General features: G+C 34.4%; 1 protein-coding gene across 1 annotated transcript in view; it reads right to left on the minus strand.

Moving 5' to 3' along the window:
• Positions 1-6,125: 6,125 nt before the first annotated feature.
• Positions 6,126-22,033, minus strand: part of LOC125645785 (ecdysone-induced protein 78C-like) — a 38,704-nt gene continuing 22,796 nt past the window's right edge. The window contains exons 6-8 of the mRNA XM_048871610.2: positions 17,285-17,448; positions 13,578-13,683; positions 6,126-11,409 (exon numbers count right to left, since the gene is read on the minus strand). Coding sequence (XP_048727567.1) covers positions 11,147-11,409; positions 13,578-13,683; positions 17,285-17,448 — 533 coding nt within the window. The 3' untranslated portion in view covers positions 6,126-11,146. The remainder of the gene's footprint in view (positions 11,410-13,577; positions 13,684-17,284; positions 17,449-22,033) is intronic.

Below are 22,033 nucleotides of genomic sequence, written 5' to 3' on the forward strand. Positions count from 1 at the left end.
GAATTCCGGATTTCCCGGGAGAGTTTGAGTCTGTTTTTATGGAAGAACATCCGGAACATCAGCCCAATGATTTTAGGTACCAAACCTACAATCACCGTTGCGAATGCAGTAATGTACAGGTCAATATTTCTCGCATAAGAAAATTCCAATATATAGTTTATGGATACGCTTAAAACAAATATTATAAGGGACAGCTTCAAAAGTGACATGAATACAGCAGATCGAATTGGTTTTAATCGGTTGACAATCATAAAGAAAAGTTCCTTAGGAATTCCTTCATTTTCGTAATCTCGGCGGTATACCACTATGCCGATATCTTCGCGATACTTGCTCATCTTCTTACAAACCTTTCTTACGGAGTAAAACAAAGTATCGTAGCTCGACGAGATTCCTCGGATACAGTCCAAGATATAGAACGCGACAGAGACTGCCAATATGAGAGTTTTATACGAAACAGTGGGGTGCACAAAAAGCCCAATGTACGTAAACAAAATCACATCACACAAGAAAAGGAAGCTTTCTAAGAAGATGAGGCTAAAAATGTACATGACAAACATGACAACGACCAATGAAACAATAGAGAATAAAATTCGTACGGCTCTAGGATATTGGACCTCGTTCATTGGCGCCACTGCGAAGGCCCGGCACACAATGAAGAGAAAAGCAAGCGTTGGTATGCTGTAGAATAACAGACTCAGAAGTAGTTCAAGTACACATAGAATCAAGTAGAACGGAATTAAAACTAAGAGACAAATTTTACGTCCAGAAAAATGGCGAAATCCACTCCAACGCTGATATTGCAAAATAATTGCAAAATTCCAGAAGCTGGGGTTAATTACCATAAAGAAGTGAGATTTCAGTGTGTGGTAAATTTCATCATAGCCGTTGGCAGAGTCATTCGGTTTCTGAGCCCCGTACTTTACTTTTACAGAGTCGTCAATGTACAGAGGGGATTTAGTAATAGAATCGTTTGATGGTAGACCTTTCGCCAAAAAGCTAGCAAGATTTCTTGGTATGCATGCACAGAACAGAAAACAAATCAAATAGGACAAAAGAGCGATGCGGGGGCCTCCAAAGTACGGTAGAAAGTTTTCTTTACCGTCACGAACATTGACTAACAGAGACTCAAAATTTCGTGGAACCCCTTTTTGTATGCACGCAACTATGTAATCTTGGAGATACTTATTCATCAGAAAAAGTTTTGTGACGATCAAAGTCAACGATAGACAGGAAAAGCAAGCTCTGGCAATCCTGGACGACAACACAGGAAAACGTATGCAACATCTCTTAAATACGTTTTCTATTATGTATCCCACGTGGATCGGATTATAGAAAATCCACTTTTCGTGGTTCGGTTCGTCTTCTGCCGTGTTAAATCGGTTATATCCTTCGTTATTTTCCATCCTTTGTTGATAAGTGAGTTCATGGATACTAGCGTTTAACCACATGAGAACTAATGCAAAGAACATGAACAAAATACATCCTAGGGCAAAAGGTATACTAAGCGCCAGCCAATCTCCGTCTGTAGCTTTATGATAGTTGCCAGAGCATTCGAGTTGTCTTGCTTTGTTCCATCGACAACATCGATATGCTACTCGTTCCGCTGGACAGATAAAGTTCTGACAGAGGGCGTACAAGTCACTCGGTATAGGCAGACGCTCTTTGTAACACCAGTAACTCTTGTTGTACGAAGCCAACAAGTCTTCGTTGTTTTCCGTGACCGAAATACGGCTAACGGCGAAATCGGTTAGATTGCTCAAAGCCAAAGCAATTAATTGCATTGATTTACTTGTTCCCACGACAATAGAGCAATTCCCATGCAATTCTAAGGACACTGGGAAGTTATAAAGAGTCTTTGAGGACAGGAATCCAAGAGACCATATTCCGTATTCCACAGGCCAGTTAATAAAGTAAAGTCCGCCATGGGGACCAGGAAAAGTCCACGACCATTTATTTCCCTGCAGAGCGCAAACCGTTTCATTGTATTCCATCTCTAAATGAAAAGTGAAGAAGTCGTAACCGCCATGCTTGATGGCCTCGAGGAATTTGTGTTTGGTTCGCAGTGATACTGCTAGATGGCAGTCGGAGTCCACGCCATTAGTGTATGGATACATCTCCCCCCACGAGCTACAGTGAGGTTGCCTTGAATTAACTGAAACTTCTTGGATTGCCGCTTTAACATTAACCCCAGATATCACGGTAAAAACACAAATGATTGTCAACTCCATTTCAGCCGATAACAAGGATGTGCTGTTGAAGAAGTGCTATTCGCTATTCATACAAAGCTAAAAAAAAAAAAAAAAATTAAAAAAAAAATAATATTAAAAATAAGAAAGAAGAGGCCCGTGGACCACATCGCTTACATGAACATGTGTGACGAGAACAAAGAGGAGTTTAGGCTTCGTTGTGGTGCTTATTTATCAATCTAACAATTACGTAAACTTGTATATATTGAAATTTTCTTTAATTTACCAGATCAGGATATAGGGCTCACGGTGGGTGTGACCGGTCAACAGGGGATGCTTATTCCTCCTAGGCATCTGATTCCACCTCTGGTGTGTCCAGGGGTCCGTGTTTGCCCAACTATCTATTTTGTATTGCATATAGGAGTTATGAGATTGATCACTGTTCGTTATCTTCACCTTGCATAAGACAAAGGTTAAACTTTACACCCATTGTGGCTCCACCATGGCCCCAGAGACCATGTTATGAAAAATCTGAAACGACACCATCTGAGATGTGTAAATATCAATTTAACAATCTGCATCCTTGTGGTTGTTGAGAAAAGGGGTTTTCAAACAGTTTAATTGTAATTAAACCTAGACCTCAATTGCGACCCCACCATGGCCCAAGGGATTATGGAATGAACAAATCTGAAACTATACCACTTGAGGATGTTTGTATTAATCCCTTGTGGGTCATAAGAAGAATATTTTCAAATATCCGTGTACTTTGAACCCCTGTTTTGGTTCCACCCAAGCAATACGGGTCATGATATGAACATACTAGTATCTGAAAATTATACTGACTGTCTGTTCCTTTAAATTGTGGTTCTTGAGATGATTTTCAAAGAGTTTCCTACATGCAACTAATGTTAACTTTGAATCACTATTGTGGCTCCATCCTGGCCATGGGGGTCATGGAAAGAAGAAACTTGAATCTTTAGAATGTATGTAGTAATTCGATACGATACAAGTGTTTGACCTTTCTGGTTCCTAGGTCCTCGAGGATTCTGAATTTTAAACTCTCCAACCCATTTTTGCTGTCTCTTTATTATCTACCCTTCAGTATTTCAATAAAAGTGAATCTCCTGCAACCAAGGATGCTTTAAGGCAAGTTTGGTTGAAATTGGCCCAGTGGACGAAATTGTGAAACGTTTACAAATGACAAAGAAGACGGATGAAATGCAAATTTGATCAGAAAAAGCATGGGTAAAGGGTACACACCTTGCATCAGTTAGGTTAAAGCATGGGTAAAGGGTACACATCAGTTAGGTTATGGCAGACTAATGAAAAATAATATTTTCCCTTTTATTTCAATACTTGTATTCATATTGGTGTAGTTGATAAATCATTACCCTAAATTGTAATCCGCATTCGCTTTGATTTTCTGTCATTTTATACTAAATTCGCACCATCCAAACCCCTTCAGGGTACCGTGAGAGGGGATTTAGACATTGGGCACATTCTAGAACTCTGTCCTTTAAAAACTCTACCTTTCATCATATGTCACCCACCTTACCTCTCGGTCACAAACCATTTGATGGACCATGTAGGTTTTCATCTGAATTTCTTCAAAAACTGACAACGTATCTTAGTTTCGTATTTGCACCCTTCTACATATGTATATGCTAGGAATCATGGTGACAACTACATGTTGCATATCGATTTGTTTTTACTGACATGCATCTTAAAATTAATTTACACATTTTTACTTCAAATATGGGGCATTTCCATTTTTTAGGAACGTTGACGAACCTACAGTGCGAAACTGTCCAATGCTACCTGAGCATTCGGCTCAGGTGAGTTAAAATACAACAAGGTAGTAAATGTTACGATTTATTCGCTGAATCATTGCCCGTGTTGTGTAACAAAAGCTGGCGTCGCTTTGTTGGTGGCTTCTAGCTTGCATGAAATACGAGTCATATGCACAAAATTGTATAATATAACGTACATTAAGCAGGGAAATAAAACTCTGTCTATATGGACATTTGTATCAAAGGGTAATCTGAGATGCCCCAAAAGTGAATAGTTACAAAAACTTTGATATGATGGAATTACTATACCTTTAGTTGAAATGACTCAGTGGTCGGTGCTTGCCTTCAAGTTGTACTGACATCATATATAAAATAAACGAGGAAGTCCGCCATATTTGATATTTCTCAGGGCCGTAAATTAACCTTCAATTTGGAGGACGCAGGAAATAAGGCGGGGGTCTGGGGGCCGCCCAGGCCCCCAGCACATTTTGTGCACACTGAACACGTTTCGTGCAAAATCCTTGATTCTAGGGCCTTCTAAGATGTTACTTGACTAACTCATTCTAAATGAAAGATTTGGAATGCTTTTTAAGGGAGGTATCATGTTCTTAGTTATTGGAAACAACATAAATTCTAATGAACTTTAAATTTTAATTTTTTTTGGCTCAAAAGTTGGAGGAGGCAGCTGCCTCCTCCGCCTCCATGTAATTTACGGCCCTGTTTCTTCACTCTGTCTTACTCTAACCACATGTATCCCAGATACGTCTTTCGTACACATCTCCCATAGTAATGTATTGAGGATGGGAGAATATGAAATGGTGTTGTAAAATGGCATGAATATACTCAAAAGGACATTAAAAATATTGAAAACCCGTTTGTATCCCAACAATAAACACGTTGTCACCCCACTACACAGACTGCGAGTCTTGTAAGTTTCTTACAAATATGTCTGTTTACGGTGACGGAAGACGTCAAAGGTAGAATGGGTTTATTTAGCTTCCAGACAGAATGGCATCTACACAGAAAATGAATTGAAACAATTTAGTAATCATAGTTATTTATTTTTTAAGATCACACCCAGTCCATTAGATGATCTAATGCTGAATCGAGGTTCAAGTTTTTCAAAAATAGGTTAAACCCCAAGATCAAAGTTAAACATTTGGTACCAATAGAAAGGTTCTGTCGCAGGGAACACATGTGAAATATGAAAGCCCTATCATCATGCATTCAAAAATTATGGCCAAGGTTGAAGATTTTGCCGACCAATGGACAGGCCAAACACACATGCCCCAAACCTCTGATTAAGGAGGAACAAAAATGTAGCAGCTAAAATTCCTTCAATAAATGAGACAAACATGAAAAAAAAAAAAAATGATGTGTGGCTCGTTATGTAATTTTCAATTGTGCAAGTTATCAAATTATGAAAAATGCATATAAATTCATATGAGAGATCGGTCTTGGAAATTTATTTGCACATTGATTTACATTACTTAGGTGCTAGAGCATTGGTGCACAGTTGTACAGGTTGTATTTGTGAAATGAATACAAACAATTTATGTACAACACATGAAAAACATGTTATTGAGGGTTCAGGACTGGGCATTTAGAAGTCATACCAGTCTGCTACATATGTAGTCTGCTGTCTGTAATATCAGATTGTTGTACCCACCACTAGAATCTGTCAGAGCCTCCTTTGGTTATATACTGTATATTTTATTGAAAGGTACTTTTGACTAGTCTTCAAATCATTCCCACTAAAGTGGTTTTCAATAGCAACATTGATGTTTTGAACTTTCTCTTTCAGTTACCTTAACCTCCCCCCCAAAATAGGTACATGTACCAATATCTTAAATCCATGATAGTATTCCTACTGTTTTGTCTTTATATTTTGGTGTAGTTGGATAAGAAGCATGTTTTAACATTTGTAGAGGCAAACCAAAAATTCAGACATGAATGAGTAAATTGAAATAGTACATACCCAAAAGCAACTCTGTTGCGAGGATACAATGATGTGAAGACAAAAAGCTCTGTTGAGAAAATGGTGTTTTGGAGATTATCAATTAAGTCATCTTTATTGATGAAATATCACCATTTTTTATGTATAAATACCCTCTACTCACTTGTAGCTTTAAGAATTCAACTCGTTATCTAGTATTGTGAATTTTATTGATAACAGAATCTGTGGAGTAAAATTAATGCTGAAAATCAAGCAGAGGAACGAACATTTTGTACTATGATAAAATGCATGTTTACAAAAATTAAATGTGAAGCCTAACATGGATTTAAATGAGATCCAATATATGAAACGTCAAAACCACCATGTACTTATAAACCTCACCTAATTAATGCTTCAATGTTGATTCAATTAACGTTTAAAGGTATCTTCATTTATCAAAGATAGTTCTGAAAAAAAAAAAAGGAATTCAACATCATTCTAAACCTTATCTGAACTAGCACAATGAATAAAAAAGCTACTTTTATCAGTTAAGCAGGAAAAAAGGGGGGAGTTAACATCTTTCTACCACTCTATCATATTTTCTAGCCTAGCATTTTTAAAAAATACACAAAGGCTGAAAGCATGTCATTTACTGCCTAGCATATATATATATATAGTACAGAGCATGAACTTGTTTATGATCGAGATCCTTCACACAGTGGAAACCAGTTTCTACCCTATCATTACTAGTACAATAGTTACATGTACTTCAACATATACCCAGACTACATCAACAGATATTGCCCTATACTGGTACACTAGATAACAGCGCGTCAGTACACCACAACAGAAATAGTCCCTTATAGAAGTACGGTTCAGAGTAGAAAACGTTCTTCATCCAAACCAAGTTATTTACCCGTTTAACAACACAATTCACAGTTTATATGCAAGCAATTCATCATTACCAACATTGATCATTTTGGCACTTCAAAAAATTATGATAGCTTTGCAGGTAATTTCTTCTTTAGGAAAGTGAACATTTTCATTTGATCCCTGAATCTTATCGATAGCATACTCGACTCTAACGATCCGGCGCACTCGGGTAATTGGAATTTGTAAAAGTACTGGCGTTTTCTATGTCAAATAATGTTTATTCAATAGAAAGGCAACATTTTCATTACTATACTTTAGCTGGGTCACTTGATTTTTAGTACGTCCCTGGCTATAAGTTCGATTTGGCCTGATTTTATCAGAATCAAGTATGCTATGATTTATATGTAGACCCTGAAGAAGGCTGAAAAATGAGACAATGAGCGACGCAGACCGTGACAAACACAGAGGTACCAAGACGTTAAAGTTCAGAAGATTACTACCCATCTGTCGACATTTATCACACAGGTGTTTATTCTGTAGAACATCATCTCAACTACACATAGGGGAAGAGATCAAAAGTGTAATGCAGGTATACACATCATTCTATCAAATTCCACTTCCCAATATGTACTATATATCATAGTATCCAATTAAAATCAGAGGTATAACTTCTTTTTTTATATAAAAGCACTAAATAAATTGAACATTTTTGTTAAAAAGTTTTAAAATTGAAGGAAATGTACATGTTTATTCGTGAAAACAGAGACTTCATAAATCTAATGATTCCACAGTATTAAAAATTCTTTCTTTTTTTCTCTTCATAAAAGTTGTGATCACTGAAATTGAACAATCCATATCCTTTACACATGACATTTGTATATTGTATACTTCATTCGTCCAACCTTAATCTTTTGATCTCTTGACCCAATGCTTGGTAAATAAAATCTTCTGTTTTTGAGACTAGATTTTGATAATCTTTCTCTTCAATAACATATTTATCTTCATTAATTCAAAAAGTTTTAAAATATAAGGTATTTAAGATATATGATAAAAAATGAAAATAATAACTTCCAATTCTGTAAAAAAAACAACAACAAAAACAAAACCAAAAATAAAAACAAAACCAAGGGCAAATATCAAAATAAGCCTTGTTTACTGCAAGTTATCCGACTTTTCTATTATAATTTTCCAAAATGAAATTCTGTTTTGAAATTTAAGTAATGATCACAAGAGATTTATATGAAAACACAAATACAAATATTGTACAATGATATTCAAATATTGTACAATGATATACAAATATTATACAATGATGGAGAAATTGAAAAATATAAAAAATGAAAGCACTAATAACAGTTCTACTAATCCACTTTAAATGAAGTGTTTTTTAAATAAGCACTCTAGCCAATAAACATAGTCTTGATGATATTGAGCTAAATGTACTTTTTAATCTTCACATAAACAAACACAGACATGGACACAGACTTAACGTATAAAATTCATAAAAAGGTCATGCATGTACATGTATATTCTTCATAAAATAAAAAGTGTACTCTATACAATATATGGCACAGTTTGGGTTGCAAGTCCCATTTTGTCTGACCCACCAAAAATATATACACATTTACAATGTACACGTACTTGGTGGTAAATCACTGCTTTAAATAACTTTTCACACATGATTTCAACAGGCTTATGAAGCATGCATTGTCTCCCTTGTCTATCTTAAGCCTCCCTTCTCTTTCATATATGATGGAGCAAATTTCATTCATTATAATTTCCTGTATGCAGTGGCATTACTTTAAACATACACAGGACTGCAACATTTATAGATGGACTGAAATTTAATTGGTACATACCAAAGAAAATGCGGGCAGTTCCCATTTCATCTACAACATATACAGGGCAAACAACACAAAACAGATAGAAAATATACCCCCAGTTCATAATGTAATTTCTAATCAGTGTTGAGCATCAAAATTATGAAGAAGAAAAATGCAAGCATATCCCAACGTAATGATAAATGAGGTAATAAATCAAAATGTCAAAATTGCAATTTTTTTCCCTCCCAAGCACTTCAAATCTTATTGATTAAAAAACGGAGCTCATAAGTTGCTCTTTACATTACATGGTTGCAAGACAGATATCAGAGAACTAAGACACATCATGAAAGACAAATAAAATAATATACTTAATTAAAGTAATTTTTTAAAAATTGGTTTTTCCCTCTGTAGAACACAGGCAGTCCAGTAGGGCGAGGTTGTGTTTGTGAAATAATGCCCGTGATCAGCTCAACTCCCATTGGATCCACCAAAATGTTGAATAGCATTCCTCAAACTTTGTATACATAAAATTAAAAGTCTATATCTTTAAAACAGATGGAAGTTCAAACAAATAGGAAATTATCTAAAGACTTTAAAAGTCTCCCAAAAATATATACAAACTTCAACAAAGCCTCAAGAGGAGCCAATTACAGTGTCAATACTCCTATTTAGATCCACCACGATAAAAAATTGAGTAACTGTAGCAATAAATTTGCTGTGGACTTAGTTAAGTTTTGTGTTTCACGGGTATTAAAGCTGTCATGAAACATGTTCCATTTTCAACTTTAGATGTCTTCATCAACTGGAGACATAGTAAAATCAAGGACTATATACATGATGACAATATGTGTAGCAGAAGATCATAACGGAAAAACTTAACAATATGTAAAAAGCAACTGGCCTGGTCTTTTCTGGGAGAAAGCAAAAATAAAATTTAGAAATATGATGCATACAATGAAACTTCATTCTCGCCATTTCATAGCAAACCTTAAAAAGCAAAAATATATTAACCATACACATAGTCAAACACATATCAAGAAATTCATTTGATAACAGATGTGAAAAAGAGACTAGTTTCCATGGAAATATTTACACAAATATTCATCAACAGCTCCATGTATATTAAAGTAACCATAGCGAAGCTAAACAATTTTAAATAGATCAGGTTGGAGATGTGGTGTGCAATGCTGTTCTTCCACTGTTTGGAAGAAGCATTCAAAAATGTCATTCATTAACATAAATCAGCAACTGAAAATTGTTTTTGTGAAGCAATATATTGCAGTGAGGCGAAATAGCAAATAAATGCTTTCAGAGAAAAATCACATACCCAAACTTCTAAACTTACACTTCTAAATGGTCTTTAATCAAAGCAAAGTTCAATCCCATTCCAAAACCATGTTCCCATACCTACATTATAATTATTTGATCATATGCTCAGCTTTCCAATTCCATATTTCTGCATGTACAACTCCTTTGACAGAAAGTATTACTACCTGATGATTGTGAAATTCAATGTTCCTAAAGCCTGACAATTCTTTGAATTCATTCATTACGCTCTCACTAATTCTTCCATGTACTTATGTAGATACTTCAAATTGTTGTTGGATTTTGAAGACAATATTAGATAATATCAATCCAACATTTAATTCTAATACTGTTTTATTTCATTGCCAAAATTTACCCCCAACCCCAACTCCCATTTTATTATTGTCATGTTGGTGAAATAAATGTTAAGGAGGAATGCTACACCAGAGATATTTGATGTGGATGAAAAGTGGAGGATATGTGCAATAATATTTTGAAATTGAAAATTTTCAAATTTACTTTAATTAGTCAAAAAATGTAATTTTAATAGAAAGCAATCTGAAAAAATTTAAAACCCCTACTGGACTGGTACCTTTGATCTACAGTTCAAAACCTGTGATCTACCGTTCAGAACCTGTAATTTACAGTTCAGAACCTGTGATCTACCGTTCAGAACCTGTGATTTACAGTTCAGAACCTGTGATTTACAGTTCAGCAGTCAACTAACCTACTCAGCTAGGTATTTAAATCGAGAAGGAATAGAAAATATTGCTGATATTTATATTTTCATCCATGTTTTAAAAGGAAGTCAGTCATTATGATGATGTAGAGTACCTCTTTTAAGTTTATATATTACTGAATTCATCACATCTAAGCGCTTTTCTTAAAAATATTATTCACAAAAACAAAATCACCTCTCATTAAATCATTGTAGTATAAATATATTGGTGAAGTTTTGGATCTGACTTTGAAAGCACAGAAATATTACTGTACAACTCACTTATACCTGTAGGAGCAACACTTCCATCTTACATTGTTGAATGAAAGAATTTTAAAAAATCACAAAAAGCTTTGAATACACATTAAAAACACTAACAATGAAGCTACTAAATGCAACAGTGGAACATGTGTTTCCTAACCAGCATCTATGACCCTTTCATAGGAAATACACGTATAACACAAAACACAGTATAAAACAAAAACTGATAAAATCTCCCCGAGTTGAATGTGTTGTCACATGTCTTCTTCATGTTTGCTGATGTCATAGATCTCTGAGAATAAGGGAGGTAACCTCACTCGGTTCCACTGAGTGCGATACCACTCCAGAATCTCATCATGTTGAACCCCCAGTGTCCTAAGCTGCGGAAGTTTCACGATTGTAGTTCCAAACAAATTCTCCTCTGTTGAGTGATTACGACAGATCTGCAGTTTAAGGGCCTCAATCAAACGATCTTGAATGGTTTCCACAGCTTTAGGATTTTCCAACCCCTTCCGATCTGTAAAACATCACGATAATTACAATAATTAATCATTCAATTTTGAGAATGTTAACAAATAAACTGGGGTTTCATTTCATGCTTTGGTAATCCTTTTACAAAACTTTTATATGTTGTGTATGCCACTTGGTCTTTTAAGAATTTCAGTCTGGCTGTGGCTATGTAACAATGGCACAATGCAAATCGAACAAGATACAAGCATTGTTTTCCAAATATCCCTGGAATTTTTTTCTTTACTATTTAAATTATAATGAAGAACATACCCAGGTAATTCTGAAATAACATGCGGATCAGATAACAGATTTTGTCCACTTCACAACACCTTTTTATTAAACATGTATTTTTCTGACATGCCTTATATCATTACAATGCTTTAACTAGAACTGTTGCATATCAAATCAGTGTTTACAAACAATGGTACGTTTCTTAGCCACTGCACTCACAGGTTTTTCATAAGGTCTTGATTTCAAGGGCCAGGGCCTTTCCAATTGGGAAAAATAGCGACATTTGCTTGAAATTGGGGAAAATGTTTCATACAAAGAAATAGGGGGAAAACCCAATTCAGAGTGCTTTAAGGTATAATTGGGCTCCTTCTGACTTTCAATTTGGTCCAAGCTTACCTCATTCACATAAGCAGAGGCCCAAAAATTAGGTTTACTTAAGAATTTTGAAGCAAAAATTGTAATCTGTGGTCCTGTGAAGAAGATTTATGAATGATTAGGCTACCCTGCTTGATTTGTTTTCATTGTTTGGGAATTTCAAAGCAAAAATTGGGAAAAATACCTGGTTTTTAGCATTAGGAATGGGGCTTTATTTTGTCCCCTACAGGCCCTAAAAAAACCCTGACTCATGAGACAGTCAGGTGACCATTTCAAAAATCAACAAACATGAATACTTAAGTACATCAATGTGTTTGAGATAATTTATTGGATGATTAATCCTAACCCTGACCCCACAAACATGAATACTTAAGTACATCAATGTGTTTGAGACTGCACTGACTTATTGGATGATTAATCTAGACTATGTGTCATGTCCTTGGAGGACAGCCTTTCTCAACTTTGTGCTTCACTGGTGCACAGTTGCAGGAGTTCCAAACATCACCGACAAATGTATTTAGGGTGTTGTTAGCTCATGATCTCTATATTTAGGGTGTTGTTAGCTCATGATCTCTATATTTAGGGTGTTGTTAGCTCATGATCTCTATATTTAGGGTGTTGTTAGCTCATGATCTCTATATTTAGGGTGTTGTTAGCTCATGATCTCTATATTTAGGGTGTTGTTAGCTCATGATCTCTATATTTAGGGTGTTGTTAGCTCATGATCTCTATATTTAGGGTGTTGTTAGCTCATGATCTCTATATTTAGGGTGTTGTTAGCTCATGATCTCTAATCTATAGATACTCTTCCCACCACTGTCTTTTAAATTCAAATGTCTTCAAGCATATGATATATTTAGAGAAAGCTGATAAGTATTTTACTTAATTCAGTTGTAGTTAAGTAATTTTTAATGCTTTAAAAGAAAAAGAACAGGTCATTAAGCTTAAGAGAAAAATTACTGCACTGTCTTCCACAAAGAGCAATCAATTATAATCAACATAATTTCACCTTAATTAATCAAGGCTAAACTTCTACAGCTCCATATTAAAAATTTATGGCTCAAATCAAAATTTCATATGACTAATCTATAAGCCTTGAAAATTTCTATGTTCGATACTGAATAAATAAAATTTCTACATGATATTGAATAAACAAAATTTCTACACAATATTGAATATTTTGACACAAGACTCAATAAAAGATGTAGTTTCTATAAACATTGAACAAAGATTTATCATAAAAAAAAAGTTGAAAATTCGAAAATACAAAATCCAGCAATTCTACAAACTTGAAATATCATAAGATATTTTGAAACTGATGACATTCTCAAGTCAAATCATGACAAAATATTTAACAGATTTTCCATTACATCCCACTCATTTTCTGTGCAGTGTCACTTTCTTAAGACTATTGGGATTCTTTTTTATATCCTGAATGCCACAGAAAGACTGGTCAATTTCTCATTAAGACACAAAATTTATCTATGATATCAATGGAAAACTTTTCTGTAACACTTCAATAAACTGAATTACTTCCCTTTGTTTCTGTTGCACACTGAAAATACATACCTGGAGTAGCTAGAACAATGGCACAAAAGAGACCAATCTCGGTATCATTCAGGTTTAACTGATTCAGACTCTGGGCCAAGTCAAACATACAGCTCACAAAGTCTGGCTGCAATCAAAGACAAGGGAATGAATTGAATATTTACAACAAACACACCATGTCAATATTAAAGCTCCATAAAGTGGGAAATTTCCTCACAATGTAGGCGACTGGTAAATGTAAGTCACATATGGCCTTGACCTTTGGGCCCCCAAATCAATAGGGTTCTTCCTAAGACAGTGTTAAACAAACACACACACTCACACACAAACATATTCACCCATACATGAAAGTTATCAAATCAATTGAACAAAAAATGTGGCCTGTAGAGTGTTTACAAGCTTTCACTACTATTTCCTGTAGTGATCTTGGCCTGTTGACCCCCAAATAAATAGGCTTCTTCCTCTCTTGATAACAAAGCTATATGTGAAGTATCAAATCAATCAAGCAAATAATGGGGGCTGTAGAGTGTCTACAAGGTTCGTGTTCTACACACACTTTGACACGCGTCTACAAGGTTCGTGTTCTACACACACTTTGACACGCATCTACAAGGTTCATGTTCTATACACACTTTGACACGTGTCTACAAGGTTCATGTTCTATACATACTTTGACACGTGTCTACAAGGTTCATGTTCTATACACACTTTGACACGCGTCTACAAGGTTCGTGTTCTATACACACTTTGACACGCGTCTACAAAGTTCGTGTTCTATACACACTTTGACACGCGTCTACAAAGTTCGTGTTCTATACACACTTTGACACGCGTCTACAAAGTTCGTGTTCTATACACACTTTGACACGCGTCTACAAAGTTCGTGTTCTATACACACTTTGACACGCGTCTACAAAGTTCGTGTTCTATACACACTTTGACACGCGTCTACAAAGTTCGTGTTCTATACACACTTTGACATGCGTCTACAAAGTTCGTGTTCTACACACACTTTGACACGCGTCTACAAAGTTCGTGTTCTACACACACTTTGACACGCGTCTACAAGGTTCATGTTCTACACACACTTTGACACGAACACACTTACCCCAAACAAACGGTCCCATTACTGTGTCCCCTCTCACAATGAATTGCGAGGGGATAATAATTACATAATAAACAAAGTATATTTCACCCCAGTGTTTATCAGTTTTTACATCCCATAATTCATGAAAATTTATGTACCTCACTAGCATGCACAGTGCAAGACTCTGAAATTTTTTTTCTTAGAAGATTATCAGAGGTACACAAATGTATGACTCTACCTTCATAGATTAAACCCATGAAAAGGTCAAGGATTTTGAAGTACAAAAAATCAACACCCCAATGCATTAATCCACACACACTCCTTTAGCGACATCAGGGGAGCATACTGTTTCCTATCTTTCTGTCTCCAACTTTAACCTAGTCCAGGATGTACATCACTCTCTGACAAAAAGTAAGGGCTAATTTTAGGGCTAAAATTATGAAAATTTAGGGCTAAAATAGGAATTTCATAACTAAATCAGGGCAGTTTCAGACATTTAAATGGTCTTAATTACTTTGATAATCTAGATTAACTTATATCTATTTCTCATAACAGAAACATGACCCATAATGTAGATTAATTTGTATTTATTTCTCACTTAAGACATGACCCATAATGTAGATTAATTTGTATTTATTTCTCACTTAAGACATGACCCATAATGTAGATTAATTTGTATTTATTTCTCACTTAAGACATGAACCATAATGTAGATTAATTTGTATTTATTTCTCACTTAAGACATGAACCATAATGTAGATTGTGTCTATTTGTCACTACTGAGAAATGAGCCATAATATATATCAACTTGTATTTCTCTAGAGACATGACTCCTAATTCAGATTAACTAGATTATCTATTTCTCTATTTTTCACTAGAGACACGACTCCTAATTCAGATTAACTAGATTATCTATTTTTCTCTAGAGACACGACTCCTAATTCAGATTAACTAGATTATCTATTTCTCTATTTTTCTCTAGAGACACAACTCCTAATTCAGATTAACTAGATTATCTATTTCTCTATTTTTCTCTAGAGACACGACTCCTAATTCAGATTAACTAGATTATCTATTTCTCTATTTTTCTCTAGAGTCTCTAGAGACATGACTCCTAATTCAGATTAACTAGATTATCTATTTCTCTCTAGAGACACGACTCCTAATTTAGATTAACTAGATTATCTATTTCTCTATTTTTCTCTAGAGACACAACTCCTAATTTAGATTAACTAGATTATCTATTTCTCTATTTTTCTCTAGAGACACGACTCCTAATTTAGATTAACTAGATTATCTATTTTTCTCTAGAGACATGACTCCTAATTCAGATTAACTAGATTATCTATTTCTCTAGAGACACAACTCCTAATTCAGATTAACTAGATTATCTATTTCTCTCTAGAGACACGACTCCTAATTCAGATTAACTAGATTATCTATTTCTCTCTAGAGACACGACTCCTAATTTAGATTAACTAGATTATCTATTTCTCTATTTTTCTCTAAAGACACGACTTCTAATTCAGATTAACTAGATTATCTATTTCTCTCTAGAGACACAACTCCTAATTCAGATTAACTAGATTATCTATTTCTCTCTAGAGACACAACTCCTAATTCAGATTAACTAGATTATCTATTTCTCTCTAGAGACATGACTCCTAATTAAGATTAACTAGATTATCTATTTTTCTCTAGAGACACGACTCCTAATCCAGATTAACTAGATTATCTATTTCTCTAGGATGCTGTATATCAAACATTGTCCAATGATTACAGGATTGAAGATGAAATCAAACTTTGATAAAAACTCACTTGAGCTTGCAGTTCAGGTGAGCTAATAAATTTGTAAACAAAGGTGGGCCTTAAAGGGACTGATTCACGATTTTCCCCAAAATTTTCTTTTTCACTGTTAATGATCAAAATCTACTGCCTAATGCGTTGATTTGTTTTGTAAACAAAGATTGCGGCATGTTATTGTTTACGAAATTTTCAAAAGAAATGGATATCGATCTAAGTTTATTATATCTTTCACATTTCAAACATTTTTGGGGTAAAATGTGTCATCTAAAAGTTAAAATTTTTGACTAGGGAAAATTAAGATGCTTTATTTTACAAAATCAATATTTCACTTGTTTGTTTGTATACTTAAAAAGACTCGAGTCTTTGTTTACATAACACAGATTCAAGGCTTAGATATTGCTTTTATTTTTGCATTCAGAAGGTCAAAAGTTTGGCTGTCAACATTAAATGAGTTATATTTTTAATGTTTAACATCAAAAATGAAAAATATATTTATCAAAAATCGTGAACCAGTCCCTTTAAATTTATCAGGAAGATTAAAAACAATGACAAGTTCTTCCTCCTTCAGCTTTTCTGTAGTTTGGTGTACTCGTGTACAAGGAAGTTGTCTCACTTCAGGCCTGGCCTGTTCATTTCACCTAGACACACTTCAAATTTATTTCACTATGTTTGAAATTTGCCCAAAGATATTTTGCTACTTAGAATGATGTGTCAAAACAAAATTGTCTGTGGTTTTAAATCGTGAAAAAGACCTAGACAAGTTGGTTAAAATTATAACAGGGTAAACTTTTCTCTCTCTCTATAGTATATTCCACCATCTCTCTCTAGTTATTACCGAGAAGACAACTCCTAACTCCTCCTTTGGTATAATGCTTCCGTCCTCAAATGTCAGGCAGCCATCACCTTTGTTGAACATTCGAGCCATTCTAGTTAACCACACTTCAAAGAATCCACACTTGATCAGAATCAGTTGATCATCTTGATTCAGCTCAGGAAAACCTATCAAATACACCAAAAAAAAAAGCATTATTCATTTTAATTTTTTCCTTACATACAATAAGATTCACCAATTTGAAAACCTTTTATAAATCACAAATTTCTAGCTATACACTTCATAGCAAATCAGACATGACATCAGAACTTTAATTGGTTTAAATTGTTTGTTTCCTTTTGATTAGTTTTGTGTAAATTGGCCAAGGAATACATTGGAAAAAACCAATGATTGTGCATTTAATAAGAATAAGCATCTTCTACATATCCAGAGAAAGTTACACACTGAAATTCTAATTATCACACATCATGATCCACTGTGATCAAATTAGTTATCCATCTTATTCATTAGATTAAAGTATACATCTGTATGTGCCGCATTAAACAGTAATGAGTATATTTTGTTTAATGTTAAACAAGAGCAACGCCAACGTGGCATGATACGCCAATGTGGCATAATACGCCTGTAGATTTTGCTCAAGGAAAACATATTTTAGTGGGATTCATATTCTAGTGAAGTTAACACTGTCCTCTGTGAGCTAATTCATTATTATGCTTGTAAAAATGGATATCAAGATATAAAGAGGGATAGCCTTAGAATGCGCTACTTCATAAATATGCTAACGGTTCAGTTTGTATCCTGCCCACAAGGTTTTCCTAATAAGTGATACTACGACCTTGACCTTTGACCTTGAAAAACAATAGGCACCTTCCTCTCATCATGATGATCAAATATACCAAGTTATAATATCCTGGAGCTTACGGTTTGGTTTGTATCCTGCCCACATGGTTTTCCTAATAAGTGATACTACGACCTTGACCTTTGACCTTGAAAAACAATAGGCATCTTCCTCTCATCATGGTGATCAAATATACCAAGTTATAATATCCTGGAGCTTACGGTTCGGTGTGTATCCTGCCCACAAGGTTTTCCTAATAAGTGATACTATGACCTTGACCTTTGACCTTGAAAAAACAATAGGCATCTTCCTCTCATCATGGTGATTAAATGTACCAAGTTGTAAAGTCCTAGGGCTTATGGTTCAGTCTGTATCCTGCCCACAAGGTCCGGACAGACAGACGGACAACGCCATACCATAATACGTCCCGTCTTCGACGGATGTATAAAAACAGACCGTGTATTTTGTCATGAACTATGAAAAATACGATTTGACAATTTCAATAAACTATATATAGGGTATTAAAGGAGTACTGGTTTACTCAATTTAAGGGGAAAATGGTGATTTTCTAATGCATATTCATGAAGGAATGATGTTTATGAAGGAATGATGTTTATGGTGGATGTGTGTAAGCCAAGAGAAAGATATTAGAAACATCATGGGAGATGGGGATTTCATTTATAGTACATGGTCATACGTAGTGAGGATTTCATGTTAAACCTGAAATTGAACTCCCCTTCCACTGTTCTCAGTGGTTCTCTCTACCCTGTTTCTGGCTGTCTTTTATTGCTGAATATGTCCCACTAACAGACTGAAGGTCAATCCACGCTTTCACGTGTTTTCTGTGTGCAAGGTCATGTTATCATGTTTTGAAATGGGTCTTTCATTATTCGACTTGGAGAATACATGATTAAATAGGAAATTAGCTTGATTATTTTTTAATCTATTGAGTTAAATTGCATAAAACGTAAAACTTATATAGCTTAATCGATATAAAATATGCTTTTTATTCCATTATATTAATGTCAAATAAATACTGCATATATGATATATAGCTTGAAAATGATACATTTGTACAATTTATTTCAATAAAACCATAATCAAATTTAAAATCATCCATATTTAAGATACACCTTCTTGTGATGGTAGTGAACTACTGTTCTTAAGGTACAAGTAATGCAATGAAAAGTCCCCTCCAAGCTTCATGAAACTTAAAATAATTTTTTTTAAAAATCAGACAGTGTGTCTTCAATAATACTGATGTCATAGTATTTTATCCGACTTTTCTGAATTGATGAATGAAAATGAATTGATGAACATGCAGTGTACATGTGACAAGTTGAAATATTCACATCTTGACGTATAAATTCTTGACCGAGTCACTTTAACTCTCTAGATGAGATGAAGTATAAATTTCCTAAACTTTACGGAACTTACTTTGTCCCAATACAAGACCAAAGCCTACTGGAAATAAAAGAACACTTGTTATTTGGTTTTTATGGAGGATAAACCATGAAAGATAGAGAACTCCTGGGGTCATCCAGTTTGGATTTGCACAGGTGTCAGCAACTGAGAGTCATTGGACTTAAATGAGATAATTTTTACAACGCGTGGCTAAATTAATTGTTTCTCTTGAAATGGATTCAAGATTTTAATTTTCAACTTAGGATCTATTCATTCTATATACTATAAAGTAAATTGGAGGCAATTTACACATTATGAACTGCAAAGCAGTTCATAAAAAGAGTCTAAACTGTTCTAATTTAAGTCATAAAAAATGAGTAGATAATACTTTTATTCCTTATCATTTTATTTAGCACAACACATTTGATGTTATTTGACAAACAATTCTAAAGAAAATATGGATTTTATATGATGCAGAGTAACATTGCCATAGCAACAAAATTGAAACTGAGGAGCAAAACATATTGTCATCCCTTAGACATCACATGATGGAACTTAACAACTTCGTTTATACCATCATGACCATATAAAGAATGTTGATAACATGAAATGAACCAATCAATTTGTGTTCTACAAGTAAAATTATTTGAAAATGAAAGATTTTAATTGTTCCTGTACAGTATACAAGGCATTCAGGTATGAACAACACTGAATAATGGACACATGTAGATGTCTGTGTTGTAAAGGTGTTCTTCTAAAGGCACTGGTTTTCCCCCTTTACAATCCCTACTGTGACTTCACATTGGCCCCTAAGAGCCATGTTTCAACAAATTTTCCAATATGTGTCACTTTTAAGGCCCCATCAGGGCGACCCTCAGCATTAATTTGAACAAATCCTAATCTATAGTATTTTGCCTATAATAATCAAACGTCTGCAGGACTTTGATCGTCTGTGACTGGTTTTCCCTTGGGGTCAAAGTTTGGTTTTTAAATGACTCTTCTCCATTTTCATTTTTGTTTTCATTTCAAATCAAAAATGCAAAATTTCATTTTGCTAATGGATAGAAAATCAATATTCTAAATGCATTCTTCTTCTGCAATATATTGAACAATGGGATAAAAAGAAATTGATAGCTAGCACCACTCAAGCATTTAACAGCCATTAGTTATCATGATAATACTGTTTAGAGTTAAATTACATGACAAAGTATAATGACTGGTCTTGGAATTCAGGCATTGTTTAAAGTATAATTAGTGTTACACGATATCTTTACATTGCCGAGGTCATTCACACAGCCTGGTCCTTAACCTTCCTGTACTGAGAGGATTTTAACTAAATGCGTCGTACAGTGCCATACAATAGAACAGGTATTTTTCATCTCAGTAACAGTACAACAATCAATATTTATAGATTTTGTGTAAAATAATAATTTTTTAAATAAAACTTCCTATATCTAATGACTGGTGGATATATACATATATATAGTTATTGTTTATACTATAAAAATATGATGTTGTAAGAATCTTTCACATTAAAACACAGTACCTTAAACTTACCAATTAATGTATACACACAGTGTACTTTACAACTTTTTTTACTTCATCAAGTCCACATCATGCAAACATTCAGGTTGAGGTAAATAGTACAAGTTTAGGTTGCCATCAGCTGAATATGATATGGGTTCTACATGCATTTGCCTACCCAAATTGACATTTGTGAAAAAGAGTTTTATGTGTGAATTCTGATGTAACTCCACAGGTATCTTCCAATTTCATCAAAATGACATTGATTCTAAATTATGATATCACACAGATGTTCCTAACACTGGTCAGCTGATTTTGAATGGCCTGGTCTGAATTTTCTATATGTTCTTCATACAGAAATTTTCCTAACACTGGTCACCCCTGTAAACAGGACATCAACCACATTTTTAAATTTCCTGTAAGAAACATCCCCTTTACAAACCCAGTCATACATCATAATAATCCTGAGGATGAATACCACACCAGGAAAAAAACCATTAAATGGAAAGTGAAGAATATGTACAACAATATTTTGAAATTAAAAACTTTCAAATTTACTTGAAAGAAATTAAAACCTCTACAAAATTCAAAACCCAATCAGATTTGCAGATTGACAGCCTTGATGTAAACTCACTGAGCTATCTGGATAGGCAATAAGATTTAAAATGACAAAGAATATGTTACTGATTTGTCATTCGAAAGGAAAACAGCCATTATAATGATATGTTATTCTTCTTTCAAATGCCAAGCAGCTAGAGGTGTGAAAAACATGACTATTGTTTATGCATTGATGTTAGTTACCTAAACTACTGCTGATTTTTAGAACTGGTCAACATAAAATGAATAAAGTAACACATTGCATTTTTCCCGTTTTCATTCTCAATGCATAACACAATATATGTAGACTCCAAGACGTTTAAATACACCTGAAGTGTCATTCGCAATTTGAAATACGCATTTTCATATATATAATAGAAGATGGTGAA

The sequence above is a fragment of the Ostrea edulis genome, chromosome 6 (genome assembly GCF_947568905.1).
Source record: "Ostrea edulis chromosome 6, xbOstEdul1.1, whole genome shotgun sequence".
Classification (NCBI taxonomy): domain Eukaryota; kingdom Metazoa; phylum Mollusca; class Bivalvia; order Ostreida; family Ostreidae; genus Ostrea; species Ostrea edulis.